The 14,460-nt window shown below is 40.7% G+C and overlaps 1 protein-coding gene across 1 annotated transcript in view; it reads right to left on the minus strand.

The window, feature by feature from the left end:
- Positions 1-14,460, minus strand: part of LOC122563291 (synaptotagmin-6-like) — a 294,684-nt gene that overhangs the window by 5,531 nt on the left and 274,693 nt on the right. The window contains exons 5-6 of the mRNA XM_043716993.1: positions 11,334-11,505; positions 9,004-9,133 (exon numbers count right to left, since the gene is read on the minus strand). Of these exons, the coding sequence (XP_043572928.1) occupies positions 9,004-9,133; positions 11,334-11,505 (302 nt within the window). The remainder of the gene's footprint in view (positions 1-9,003; positions 9,134-11,333; positions 11,506-14,460) is intronic.

Raw genomic sequence — 14,460 nt, forward strand, 5'->3', positions numbered from 1 at the left:
ATTTTTTTCTTTTCTCTTTTTTAATATTTTTTTCCCACAGTTAGGTGGTAGTGTGGGGGTTTTATAAAACAGAAAAAAAGAAAGAACAAAACAAAAATAAGCAGGAGGTTGCACTGCTTGTCACTGGCCACTTGGTTGTTTCTTTTCTTCCTGGTGGTAGGAATTGAATAAAGATTTGTACACCTTGTGTCTTCACTGTGTCTCACACCTGCACACACCCACACACACACACAACATGGGTGCTGGGGAAAATATAAGCACTACCACAGTTAGGCAGTAGTGTGGGGGTAAGGAGAAAAATATAACCAGGATATTAGAATCTCCTTAGTTGAGAAAAATGAAATATAACCAGGAGATTAGAATCTCCTCAGTTCAGGGACTGACTCTGAGCTGGCTGGCCACAGCCAATGTACTCTGCACAAAAAAAGGGTGACTTGGTGACAGGATACCAGCCTCTGTGCAGTTATTTCAGTGGCGACGGGAGAAAACAGGATTGGCCTGAAGAACATTTACTAACAACAAACATCTTAGCATTAGTGTAAACATTTCTGGTATCATGCCTTTATTTGGAAAGCTCAACTCATTTGACCTCACTGTTGAAGACTGGGTCCTGCATGTGGAAAGGCTGCCATAATTCCTTTCCAGGTAAACGACATTGGGGCTGATGGAAAACAACGGTATCGAGGCTGCATCCATTTTGGACCCTGAGTTTTCTTCATTTACTGTGCACATGTAAATAAAGGGTGACTTAGTGATGGAGTACCTGTCTTTGTGCATTTATTTTACAGGATACGACTCAATTCCTTCCCACTCCACTTCCTCGAGTACCAATCGTGTATGCTGGAGCCAATTATTTTGGAATGGGTCTACTTGTTGGAGGATTTCCTCACTCCTAACAACGTCCTGCCTTATTAGTGAAAATGTGGCCCAAGATGTCAGATGTTCTTGTCTGCCAATCCGGAAACATTTACCCTGGTGGAAGCAGGTGATATTCGTGGTCATGTTTTTAAAGGACTTTGTCGAGTAAACTGATGACAGCAATGTAGTGGGGGGGGGCGGGTGGAGTGCTGCAGATAATGATTTTGTGAAAACAAGGTGGTAATTGCAACTGATACAACATGAAGATACAGGTTGATTCAACCCTTATATAAAATCCCGATGGTGTGGAAGCAGGCCATTGAGTTCTCCTCAACCCTCCAACCAGTATCCCACCCACTATATTCCTGTGACCCTGCATTTACAACTAGCCAATTCAACTAGCCTGCGTACTATGAGCAAATTTAGCTTGGCTAATCCACTTAGCCTACTCATCTTTGGAGTGCAGAAGGAAACCAGGGCACTCAGAGGGAGCCCATGCAGATAGGGGGGGACATGTAAACTCCACAAAGATAGTGTCCTGAGGGTGGAGTCAAACCTGGGTCCCTGGGGCTGTGAGGCAGCAGTTCTAACCACTGAACCACCATGCAGTCCATCTTCCAGTGCAGAGCACAGGTGGTTATAACAGGAGATTTCAACTTCATTATAGATCGAGATACACAGGTTAATCCATATTAGTAAATATGGACCTCCTTGATGGGTAGCACAGTGGCACAGTGGTTAGCACTGTTGCCTCACAGCGCCAGAGACCCGGGTTCAATTCCTGCCTCAGGCGACTCTGTGTGGAGTTTGCACATTCTCCCTGTATCTGCGTGGGTTTTCTCTGGGTGCTCAGATTTCCTCCCACAATCCAAAAATGTGCAGGTTAGGTGAATTGGCCATGCTAAATTGTCCGCAGTGTTAGGTGAAGGGGTAAATATAGACAAATGGGTCTGGGTGGGTTGCGCTTTGGCAGGTCGGTGTGGACTTGTTGGGCCGAAGGGCCTGTTTCCACACTGTAAGTAATCTATATCTAGGCTAGTTTTCTGAAGTTCAATATCTTGCATCCAATAAGGGGACAGCCAGTACCAACTCTGATTATGAACTAGTCAATTCACTATTGGTATGTACTCAGCAATGTTAACACAATTGGGTTCAATGCTGAGTTGGAAATTGAGAAATGCAAATGGTTCTAAATTTAGGAAAGATCAATCCCAACAGGATTACATGGACAGGGACATATCTAATAAAATAGCAAGCAATCTGTGAGCAGCAATTCAAATAAAGTCCCAGCATGATACTGAACTAAGAGCAGAAAATAATCCATGGATAACTGAAGTAGTAAAGAGACATCATAATGCTGCAAGAAAAGCCATGCAAGAATCAAGAGGTGCTACAGATCCTAATGACTTTGAACAGTTTTTAAAAAAAGCAATGGATGATGAAACAGATAAAATCTACAAAATGGAAATGGAAGAAATTTGCTTGCGATAGTAAAAGCAACAAAAAGCTTTTGCAATTATATTGGGGGAAAAGAATAATTAAGGCAATCTCTTAAATATTTGAGTGGCAACATAATAAATGGAAATAGGCAGTGATAGACAGATTACATGATTTTTGGACACATATTTACAGGAGAGGAAGAGAGTACAGTGCTGGAAATCCCCAGGGACTAATATTAAATCAAGGCTGGTGACTCATCAAAATTATTTTTTTATTACAGAGAATCTCTACAATATGAAAGCAGTCAGTTTGGCCCATCTCACCTTCTAATCTTGCTTTACCATGGCTAATCCAACTAGATACTGTGGAGCAATTTAGCATGGCCAATCCACCTCACCTTTGGACTGTGGGAATAAATCCATACAGATACAGGGAGAATGTGCAAACTCCACACAGACAGTTGTCCAGAGGTGGAGTCAAACCCAGGTCCCTGTGCTGTGAGGCAACGGGGCTAATCACAGAGCCAACATACACCCTAAAGTAAGTAACATAAAAGATAAGAGAAAATAATAGCACCGAATGGGCCAAATCTCCACAACCTTATGGTTTGCATCCTGGTTCTTGAAGAAGGAGCTGGAAACATTACAGCGTCTTTTGATTAAGGAACCATTATTTTAGTTTGGAAAATTGAAAGGATGAGAGAGGAAAGGCAAAACAAAAAATGGACATAATAACCCACAAATGTTGTTGGTAAATTACAAGAATTCATAACAATGAAGGAGTGACTGAACGTCATGACTATTCTCAACTGCTCAGACAGAACCATCAAGTATAGATCAGGACTATGGAATCCAAATGAATGTTTTGAAGAGATGACTAAAGGAAATCAGACAATGTCATTTCAAGGTTATTTATTTAGACTTCCAGTAAAGAATTGATAAATTCTGTCAGGTAATCAGTTTGGCTTATTTTAGATTTGTGTGATTCGTTGAGCAGCAGATTATAGAGGGTAATAGGAATGTGAACTATGGTGTCCCACAGAAACCTGTATTGGTGCCTCAACTATCCACTCTATTTAATAATGATTTAGGTGATGGGATAGAAAGCCAAATACCTGGGTTTGACAGTGTTGCCAACATAAGCAGCATAGACATGTAACATTACAAAGAGATTATCTAAAGTAAGTCTATGAATAAATAGATTGATACTTAGAAAAAACATAGTGGTGGATTGATTTTGGTGTAGATAAATGGGAGACTATCCTTTTGGAACAACTTCCAAATACTTTCTAAATGATGAAACTTGAAGCAGCAGAGACTATTGGGAGTTTGGGGACTCATTACATAGATTATTAAACTATCATGGGAATAAAGAAAGTCATTAGGATTAATATGTGATTGGCCTTTATATCAAGTGGACTATATCAAGACAGTAATTATATTTCAGTGATGCATAGTCCCAGACAGACCACACTTGGTGCATTGTGAACAGGCCTGGGCAACACAATGTAGCAGGTATCCTATTGGTCTGAGAGGGAGTGCTGAGTATCTTTGAAACCGAGGACTCCAAGAATTAAGCATTGAGGGGAGATCACACAATCTGTACTCCCACAATTTTTTGGTTGAGAGGTGAATTCACAACAGTATGGGGAACGGACACAACTTCTGTTCATTGGGGAGTTCAGAGATGGGGTCATAATATAAAACCTCGAGCCACATCCCTCAGGAATGAAGTTAGGTAATCCTACTGCACACAAAGTGTGGTGCAAGTTTGTAACTCTCTTCCCTAATCAGCTCTTGAAACTAAATCAGTTGTAAATTTTAAATTTGAATTTAAGAGATTTTTTTGTTATTCAAAGGTATTAAGGGACATGAATTAACAATGGGTACGTGGAATTAGATCAGAAATCAGCCATGATCCTCTTGAGCAGAACATTTTGTAGAATAAATAGCCTACCCTGTTCCTATGTTCCTATATTACTTTGAATATATCCAACTGAAGACAATAATCCCAGACAACTTTAGCTTCGGTGGGGAGAAAGTGAGGTCTGCAGATGCTGGAGATCAGAGATGGAAATTAATGCCCGAAACGTTGATTCTCCTGTTCCCTAGATGCTGCCTGACCTGCTGCGCTTTTCCAGCAACACATTTCCAACTTTAGCTTCTGTGTCCAGTTTAGGGAACTGAAACTAGAATAAGACATCCAACAAAGAAACAGCTCAGACAAGAGCCACAAAAGTGAAACCTGGTTTGGAAGGATTAAGTTAGAAGGAGAAACAGGAGGAACCTGGGTTTTTCAGAGTAGAAAGGAGATTTTTTTTTGTTAGCCAAGGGTGTTACATTTACCTCTTCCACACCTTTCACTTCCTTCGGTATCTTTTTGAAAGATTATCTGTTTTAAAGATGCCCAATGAAGTGAAACGTTTGGAAGATCTAAATATAACTATCTTTACAAAACACGAAAATGAGGGGGAAAGGTTTTGGTATTGAGAGACAGAACCAGATTAAAGAAAGTAATGCTTGATGGATTCAGTTGACACATCGTCATCTGAAGTAATTTTGATTTTGTTGGCTTAAGCAAGGTTTAAAGGTATTATTGAACCTTATAGGCAGTCACGCCACTCAGTAATGAACTCAAATCTGAAACGTTGAGTGTTTAATTAAGTGTTTGTTTCATCTCATTAAAGTAATTCATTGGAAGACTATTCAAAGAATTTTATCATCAGGTCACATCGAATGTACTTTTTAAAAATTGTAATGAGATTAACATGATCAAGTTCAATATGATCAAGTCTTATGATTCATTACTCATAGTTTTGGGGCTACTTAGAAAAGAAAATTAAATATTATAAATAGAACCATGCCATAAAGATTTAGAAATGAAACTTGATAGAAAGAAAACCAAATGGAAATATAAAGCAAGGAAGTGCTGATGGTTTTACTTAGACGTTATCACACATCAAACCAGCCAGCATTGCTGTTTATCTGCCACCTGAATAATAGTACTCATTCCATGTGCTCACCTTCCAAATGCCTTTGCTTTCCCACTTATTTCAATGGCCTTTCAAACCTGTTCTTAAATGTGGACCTGAAGTTTGCCCAATCACTGGTTGAAGACATATATTCAAAAGCCTCATAAATTTTTATGTTAAGCAAACTTTCTTATGTTCTTTATCTTAAATATTTTTCACTCAAGTTCACTTCTCTTTCTTCTAGTTCTAGATTGGATTATTCACAGGGTTTTCAGAATTTTTTTGGAAAAGGATGAAGTGGACACTGTGATGATGTTGCTCCTTTAACAAGGTTAGGTTATCCTTTGTTTTTTTTCAGGAGGTTATAAAGGCACAGACTCTGAAATGTCTGGGGTTGATCCACTTGAGAATGCTTTCAAGTTAAAAAAAAACTTGTATAATGAAAGGGGAGTGGCCAGTTCTCCCAGCTCAGCTTTTCCCTGCTTTGGTTTGGTTTGGTTTTAGCACTCTGGCTGTTGAGTCTGTTTGCTTATCCAAGAAACAGCTACATGGAAGAAGGTATTCCATGCTGCCATCTCTTTCTCTCTCCTGTAAGATCCTGTGTTTGATTTTACCTTTTGTACCAAGGAGTGTTTATGGGATTGTTGCAAGTATTTGGAACAGAATCATTAAATTGGGATAGTCTGCTGGGTTTTTGGATAGGTTGTTATATGGTATTCTGTTCTCTTTTGGTTGTGTTTCATTTGGTAATCTTGTAAATAGATTCTGTTTAGTTTAAAACTAAGTGGTTTGACCAGCTACATCCCTCATGACTCTACAACTGCTTAACACAACTAGCAAAGTTAGGGTCCGGGCTACTTCTTTGAAATGTTTGAGAGTATCTGGCTGGTCCATAACAACAATTAATTCAAGTAATGGGTATTTGTGCATTCCTTGATGTGCTTATAATCCTGATGCTAATTCATATTTACTCAGATGCAAGGTATAACCATTTTTAATCAGCCTATTTAGACATGCTGTAACACATCTCCATGTCAGTTCGGACTTGAATCAGACATTCTGGTCGAGAGATAGGGACACTACCATTGCACCACAAGAGATCCTTGAATCAATCTGTATATCAGCTTATGTGTTTTGAATTTTTGCACCTTGGAAGACTCCCACATTGTTAGATTTGTCTTCTCATTTTCTGTTCCCCACATTAGACCAACCAGAAATGGAATCGATTGGATCCATTGGGTCTCCACAGTCTGATGACTCTCTGCAGCCACAAACTAATATCAGATGCAAGTCAGGCTGGAGACTGGAGTTTATATCCATTCATATCCCAGTCACTCACTCCCTTCATACCAGACCCTAACATCATGCAATGATGTGACCCTCATATCCATGACACCTCTCTGCAAGGGAAACACAGCTAATCCCAATTGCCGAACTCCCTCTTCCAAAATATCTGCAGCAATATTTTCTCTTTGGGTGCTGGTTCAATCTTTGATGAAAGCCTTAATTGAAACTGTCTTAACCCACATTCACAGGCTATGCAAACCACCTTAGCATTAAAAAAAAACACTTTTCCTCATGTCCCTTCTTAAGCTACCCACCTGGCTGAGCATTTTGTTCACTCATGGGATGAGGTCATGGTTGCATAAGCCAGTATTTATTGCTCATCCCTAATTGCCCTGAGGGCAGTTAAGAGTCAGCCACATTGCTGTGGTCTGAAGTCATACGTGGGTCAGACCAGTTGAAGATATTAGGACATTGGTGAACCAGATGGGTTTTTCCCAACAATCAGCAATGATTAGGAGAAAGTGAGGACTGCAAATGCTGGAGATCAGAGCTTAAAAAGATGTGTTGCTGGAAAAGCGCAGCAGGTCATTCCTGAAGAAGGGCTTATGCCTGAAACATCGATTCTCCTGCACCTTTGATGCTGCCTGACCTGCTGCGCTTTTCCAGCAACACATTTTTAAGCTCTAATCAGCAATGATTTCCTGATTGTCATTAGACCCATAATTCCCAATTCTTTTTTGAGTTCAAGTTCTACCATTTGCCATGGCAGGATCTGAACCCAGGTCCCCAGGGCATTAGCTGACTATTCTGGATGAATAGTCTGGTGATAATATTACTAGGTCATTGCCTCTCTGACCATTGACTGTTACACCAATGAGAGCAGCTTTTCCCTCTCCAGTCTGTCTTGACACAAAATGATTTTGATCAACTCCATCAAACCTCCTCTCAACCTTCGCTTCTCTAAGGAGAAGAAACCCAGCCTCTCCAATTGATCGCCATAACTCAAATCTCCCATCCTTCGAACAATGCTTAATAATTAAATCCTTTCTGCACTCTCTCTAAAGCCTTTGCATTAAAAAAGCTAGGAGTGTTGTCCCTGGAAAAGGTGACCTGATTGAAGTTTTCGAAACCATGACTAAGCTGCATAGAGTAGATAGGGAGAACCTGTTCCAACTTGTGAAAGAAACGAGGAGAGGCAATATATTTAAGATAAGGTGAAAGCGAAGCAAGGGTGATGTGCAAGAAAATGTTTTAACGCAATGGGTGGTTAGGGTATGGGATGCTCTGCCTGGAAATATGGTGGAGGTAAGTTCAATGGAACCATTCAAGGGGGTAATTGGATGATGATTTGGTTCGAAATCTTGTGCAGGAATATGGGGAAAAGGCAGGAGATTGGCACGAGATGATAGAGCCAGTGCAAGCACAATGGACCAGTAGACCTTCTTCTATACTGTAGTAATTCTGTGATTCTGTGCAATGCAGTATCCAGATTTGAACAGTTGTTCAGTTGAGGCCAGAGTAGTGCCTTATACAGATTTACTTTAACCTCTGGCTTTTGTATTGCATACCTCTCTTTACAAGTTAGCTCATGCTTCAGAGCAGAACAAATTGTTCAAACTTTCGCAGTTTGCTTTAGGAACAATGGTTACTGAGGAGTTTTGACAAAGAATCCAGATTTAGAAAATAAAAAACAAACAATGAGAGAATGAGATTGGATGATGCCGCGCTGAAAGGACGAGATTTGAATATAGGTTCCACAGCTTTGAAGTCTCAAGAATTAAGGGGTGGAAGTCAAAAATGATGAACTGGCCGAATTTCAACATTACATGGAATAGGGAGAAGAATGGGTGCCCAGGAAGTACAAAGAAGAGGAAAGTGTTGTGCTCACTGACAACAGTAATATGATTAAAATCAGGAGATGAAGACAAATGTTAATGGAATGAAAATTTGGATGGTAAATGAGAAAAGAAACGCCTCTAGACCATTGGATTTCTGTTGTACTCTGTCAGCAGGTGAAGAAAATGTGTTCAAAGAGACTCCCATAAATGGGAGCTTAGAAAGGATTCAGACTTTATGGAGGGATTGAGTTGTTGGGGAAATGAGCAGGGGTAATTTTCACCTTCCACAGCTGAGTAACGACCGAACAGAGCAAACATGTTGCTCATCATATTACCTACTGCCTTTTGGAAATGGCAGATTCCTGTTCAGAGTGTTAACAACTACAATGAATTCACAAAATCAGCCCCTTTGGACGCAACACTCATTGAATAATTTGGTTTAAGCATATAATTGTACAACACATCTAGATTTTAAATTTCTATTACTGTATTTTATTTACAACTTGTTTGCATTCAGCTGTAAGATTATGAACAAAGGAAAATATTTTAATATATCAGAAGCATACATCTTTTGTACATTAATTATAATGGAATATGAAGCTCTCTTACCTCTACCAAGGGGTGCCAATGTGCTATTGGCTTACGTGGATATGCCAGCATTTCATTCCAGTGGTCCCTCCCTAGGCCTTCAGCATTGACCCCCACACGACACACTCCAATGATCTCATTATGGCCAACACTAGTCATCATGAAGGGAAGGAAATGCTCATTAATACATATTCATTTGTGTGACTTCCATTATACAAAGTAGCAGAAATGGACCGAAGCTAAGTTATATCAAGAAGGAACCAGCCAATCTCCTGCATGTTATTGACTGTCCAAAGTGAACTTGCACTATAAAGATCATGGGCAGAGCCCAGTCTGTGCTGAATTTATTGATTTCACACAAATTAACGGTAGGGGTCTTCCAATTGGCCTCAGTGCCTAAGGGTTAGGAAAATGTAAAACCAGCCAGGGATCTTATTTTTGGTCACCTCTCAGTTGATTAAGCTGGAAGGTATACGCGACAGGGAGGGTCACGTTGAGGTTGTACCAGACATTGGTGAGGCCTCTTCTGGCATATTGCGCCCAGTTCTGTTCACCCAACTATAGGAAGGATATTATTAAGCTGGAGAGGGTTCAGAAGAGATTTAGCAGGATGTTGCTGGTAGGAAGGTTTGAGTTATAAAGAAAGGCTGGATAGAATTGAACTATTTTTTGACTGGAGCATAAGAGGTGGAGAGTTGACCTTATAGAAGTTAAGTTAATAAAATAATGATGAGTACAGATAGGGTTAATGGCCGTTCTTTTTTCCTGAAGACGGGGGTTTCAAGACTAAGGGATAAAGAGTTAAAAAAGACATGAGAGTCTTTTTTTTTTACACAGAGGGTAGGTTCGCATATGGAAGTAACTTTCTGAGGAAGTGATGGATAAGGGAACAATCATAATGTTTAAAAGACACTTAGGTAAATTACATGAATGGGGAAGGTTTGGAGGGATATGGGCCAGGAGCAGGCAGGTGGGACTTGTTTAATTTAGGGTTATGTTTTGCATAGACTGGTTGGACTGAAGGGTCTGTTTCCATGCTGTATGAGTCTATGACTATGCTTCATATGCTTGCACACACAATCTGGCTTTACAGAATTTGCCTGTATGGCTGCACACAACATGACTTAATTCCTGTAAGAGTGGAAGTGGGAAATTTGAAGCGGAAAAGAAAACCAACTGAACTGATCTCCATGGCACTGTGCAGGTGGGAGACAATCTGTATAAATTTTGCATTATTACCTGCTGGCTATGAATAAGGGAAGAACTCATTTTTACAGCTGATATTATGAAGCTGCAGCCTTTATCTAATAACTTTTTCCTTCTGTAATTGCATGTTAACAGTTTTCAGAAGGAGACAACGTCTTCTGGGAGCTAATATTGCATCTTCAATACTCTGTAACATTGATTTGGTGTATCACAAGTTTCTCATTCCGTACACTTTCAAAAGGGAATTTTATATTGACTTGAAAAGGGGAAGGAAACAGATTAGAAGGTTATAAGGCATCAGTGGGAAAGTGTGACTGATTTTGGGAGAATGAACTGCATTGCCATATTTCATAAATATTAACTGAATTTATGTTTAATTAAAGGAGAACATATGAGAACTGGCAGAGTTGTTAGGCGATAGGGAGAGTGAGGTGATTGGGGGAAGCAGACTACTGGCAGGGTGGAGGTCAGCAATGTGATATGGTGGGGATGAGTGCAATTGAGAGCTCGAATGTGAACAGGATATTGGGATAATGCAGAGAAAGATAGAAAGTGAGCAAAGAGTTGGGTGATCAGAAGCAATCAGTAGAGAGGCTACCACAAGCAAGGAAGTGCACTTGTTTATTTTGGGGTTACATTCTGCATGGACTGGTTGGGCCGAAGGGTCTATTTCCTTGCTGTATGAGTCTACGACTCCATGAGTGTGCAGGACAGAGAGGAAATTTGGAAGGGGGCGGGGGAAATTAAAAGAGAAAGTAGGTGTGACCAAAAGAGTTTAGGTATGAAAAATAATGGGGAGGGGCCTAATGGAGGATAGCAGCAGTCATTGACATTGTAGTGGAGAGAGGATTACATGGGTGTCTGCTTCAAGTATACTGGGGCTGAAGGGACACACAATACCTGATATTGGCAGTTAAAGAAAGGTAAACAATGCTCACGGTGGTTCTTACTTTGAGTGCAATGAATTGCTAAAATTATAGCTTACACTATTCTTCATCTGCTCTCTACTCATGTCACATATTATAAAATCAAAGCTTAAACTGGGAAGTTTTCAGTCAGTGGTATTTCTCATGAGAGTATGCTGGATTGCAGTGAAATCTTCAGTCTAGCTAGTCAGTCAGTGTTATAAGGGTTCCTTTACTCACCGGTCATAGTCCATAACTGAGATCAGCAGGCTGACCTGGTCCATGTTCTCTGGAGGAATGTCAAAGATAATTGCTTCATTGTAAGTAGGATTTAATGTGTTTTTCTTTATAGTTGTTTTCTTCTTTTTTAACCTTCGTCCTTCGCACAGCAAAGACACCTTGACATATGGATCTAGAAAAGGAAGGCTTTCTATCACATACATGTATTAGGTAGGCTGACCTCCTGAAAAATGCCAGATCAGTGGCAGTCAAATTATTATTCCATCTCACATCTTGGTGAAATGCACAGATTACTGATTCACTCATCTTCATTTGACTATTGTGAAGAAATCAAATATGACCCAAAGGTTGCAAGGTTTGCTTTAGCCTGAATATGCCAAACTGGAAAAAAAAAGGGTGAATTTTAGAGCCAGTTGCTACGCTTTAGCAGCACAAACCTCAAAGTTAAATCTGTAAACCTCTTTGTGAAACATACTTTCATAAAATAGAATCAATTCTAAGGGCTCTGCTGCCAAAGCAACTGCTAAGCGTTGTGTCTTTATTCTGTGATGGGAAAGGAAGGACAATGAAGATCAGAGGCATTGTATTTAACTCAAAGCATTAGTAATAAAGTAAATGTTATCAGCAACATTTGGGGAAATCTTGGGCTTTGTGGAACACTGATGGAAGACACTGAAAGCTTTAAACTAATGCAGCATGTGTTGGCATGCTGGGAGCAAATATGTATCTATTTTCTGCAGAACTAGGGTGTCGAGTAAAAGTGTTCTGTAAGATATGACTTGGTTGTCTTAGTGAATGCAAATTCTCATTGGTGAATTAGTTGCCTATTAATTCATGTTTTATCTATATTCATTTTAGTTTGTCTGTTACAGTAAGAGTCTTAATTGAATTGTTCTTTTGTCCTTTCTGTCAGCCACTGGGAAATTCATCTCTATAGACGTTCTCCCTCGCTACATGGATTGTAACAAATGTAACACAAAGGAAAGCATCAGATTTGGTTTAGTCAGACTAATAAAGTTTGATTACAAGGAGTTTCAATGGTGGAGGAGCTCAGGGTAGGATTAAAGGTATAGGAACACAGAAACACAGGAATATAGGGACATGGAAACATGGGAATGAAGGAGTAGTGTAGGCCATTTAGCCCATCAAGACTGGCCCGTTGTTCTAAACCATGGCTGATTATCTCCTCAATATCAATGTCCAGCAGTATCTGCACATCCTTTAATGTCAATAATCTCCAAAAACTTAATTTCTGCCTTGATTCTGCTCAATGACTGAACTGCCACTGCCCTTTGGGCTAGAGGAGGCAACATTGCTATCATATATATTTTCATAAAGACCCTGTCGATCATTTTTCAGATTGAAGACTCCGAATTTGTTGATTCTATCTGCCCTCTTTTCCACTAGATCTTGGGACTCTTGATTTTCACAGTTCATTTGGATTTATGGTTTACTACAGCAACAGAATCCAGGTAACATTCATTGTTTCTGAGTTAGAATCACCAGGTTCAAGCCACTCTCCTGGATTTGATATTTAGGAAAGACGCATTCATGATGTGTCTAAATAGGCTGAGCATTAATCTGCAAATCCTTCCGATACACATCAATAGTAGGTGACAAGATTGGAAGAATATTGATCAGCCATGAGGTGGGAGGAATGTTGAAGCTTCTAGGAGCACAGTCCATGGTTTAAGGTGACAACATGCAAGCACAGCGTACATTGCCACAGCACCGTGGAGTTGTGTGGAGGGTCAGTGGGCTGGATGAGCAGTCAGCATCAGATTGCTGCCAACATTGTGGGCTTTGGCTCACATTGCTGCTGGGGGTGATTTGTAACCTGTCGAGTTTCCCTTCTTCGTGACCCTGTGATTCGACCTGCATTTGGAAAGAGATCTCGAGAAAAAGATGAAGAAGAACACTGAAAGAGCTCTTTGCTGAGAGACTGATCTCCAGAAGCCATGTGTTCATTTACATGTTTGAACGACAGTCAAATCTTTTATGGGTCTGAGCAACATGCAGCAGAATAATAGTGATGAGTCTAAATCTCCCTCCATCTATTTTATTTCATTTTATCTCCAGACTGTGCTCTCCACAAGCAGTGTGGTGAGATCCTCACCAGGCAGCAGTAAGATGCCAGTGATGGTCATTAATATTTGTTAAATGCCTTGCTAATGCCACAACTTGCTTCATTAATCTTCACACTCTCATTTTGCAAAACTCACTGAACAAACTCAACTTTGGGAAAACCCAAGGAGACTAATGCAAGGTACCAGCCAGATTTAACTCACCGCTTGCTCTGAACAACCCCTCTGTTGGAAAGTGGGCGCTAAGATCATGAGGTCTGCTCCATTGGCACTGGCCATATTAACCCACGTCCACAGCACTGGCATCTGACATGTGTCAGCTTCTATGACCTCTCTTTGGTGTGCTTCCAGTTGCTTCTTCTCCACAGTGCCGCATATTACAAGCTGCACTGGTGACCATCCTTGCAGTACTGTGTGCTCAGGGACGTTGTTCCAGCATCCATGGGACCTTCACTTGCTCTCACTCTGAGCCTGCCTGGATGCTCACATGCCTTGCATTGCCTTGCCTTTTGCTCTCTCAGTCAGAGATGCCAGGCTCACAGTACTGCAACCTTGCCATGCTGTTTAGTGCAGACACAAAGTCAGGAAGCTTGTTCTATTTGTCAACGGGCTTCAGGCAAATCCACTGGGTTTCGACCTTCACTCAGGGATAGCAGGATAGTGAGTGAAGGGCGGCCTGCGATACCAGTCCTAGCCCTGCTTGAGGTGGTCAATGTCAGAATCCTCTCGTCCCAGGGGACAATGGCCAAATGAGAAAGAGTATCACCTGGCCTGACCCTTTCTGCCGTACTGCGGAGATGCTTTCTCCTGGAAGGAGAGAGCTCAGGTATTATGGGAGATGAGAGTGAATGGCACATCTATTACTATTGATGCAGGTGCAAAAGTGTCCTGAGTGAGTGAGCATGCAATGCAGGGGGCATGCAGGGTGAATGATATCAGGGGTTTTGGGGGAACTTGTGAAAGTGAGTGGGCAAGATATTGCAGGCAGAAGTGAGAGCGATAAAGCACGAGGCTTGGTGGGATGTGGGGATAGAGTGAGTGTG

Source organism: Chiloscyllium plagiosum, chromosome 26 (genome assembly GCF_004010195.1).
Source record: "Chiloscyllium plagiosum isolate BGI_BamShark_2017 chromosome 26, ASM401019v2, whole genome shotgun sequence".
Classification (NCBI taxonomy): Eukaryota; Metazoa; Chordata; class Chondrichthyes; order Orectolobiformes; family Hemiscylliidae; genus Chiloscyllium; species Chiloscyllium plagiosum.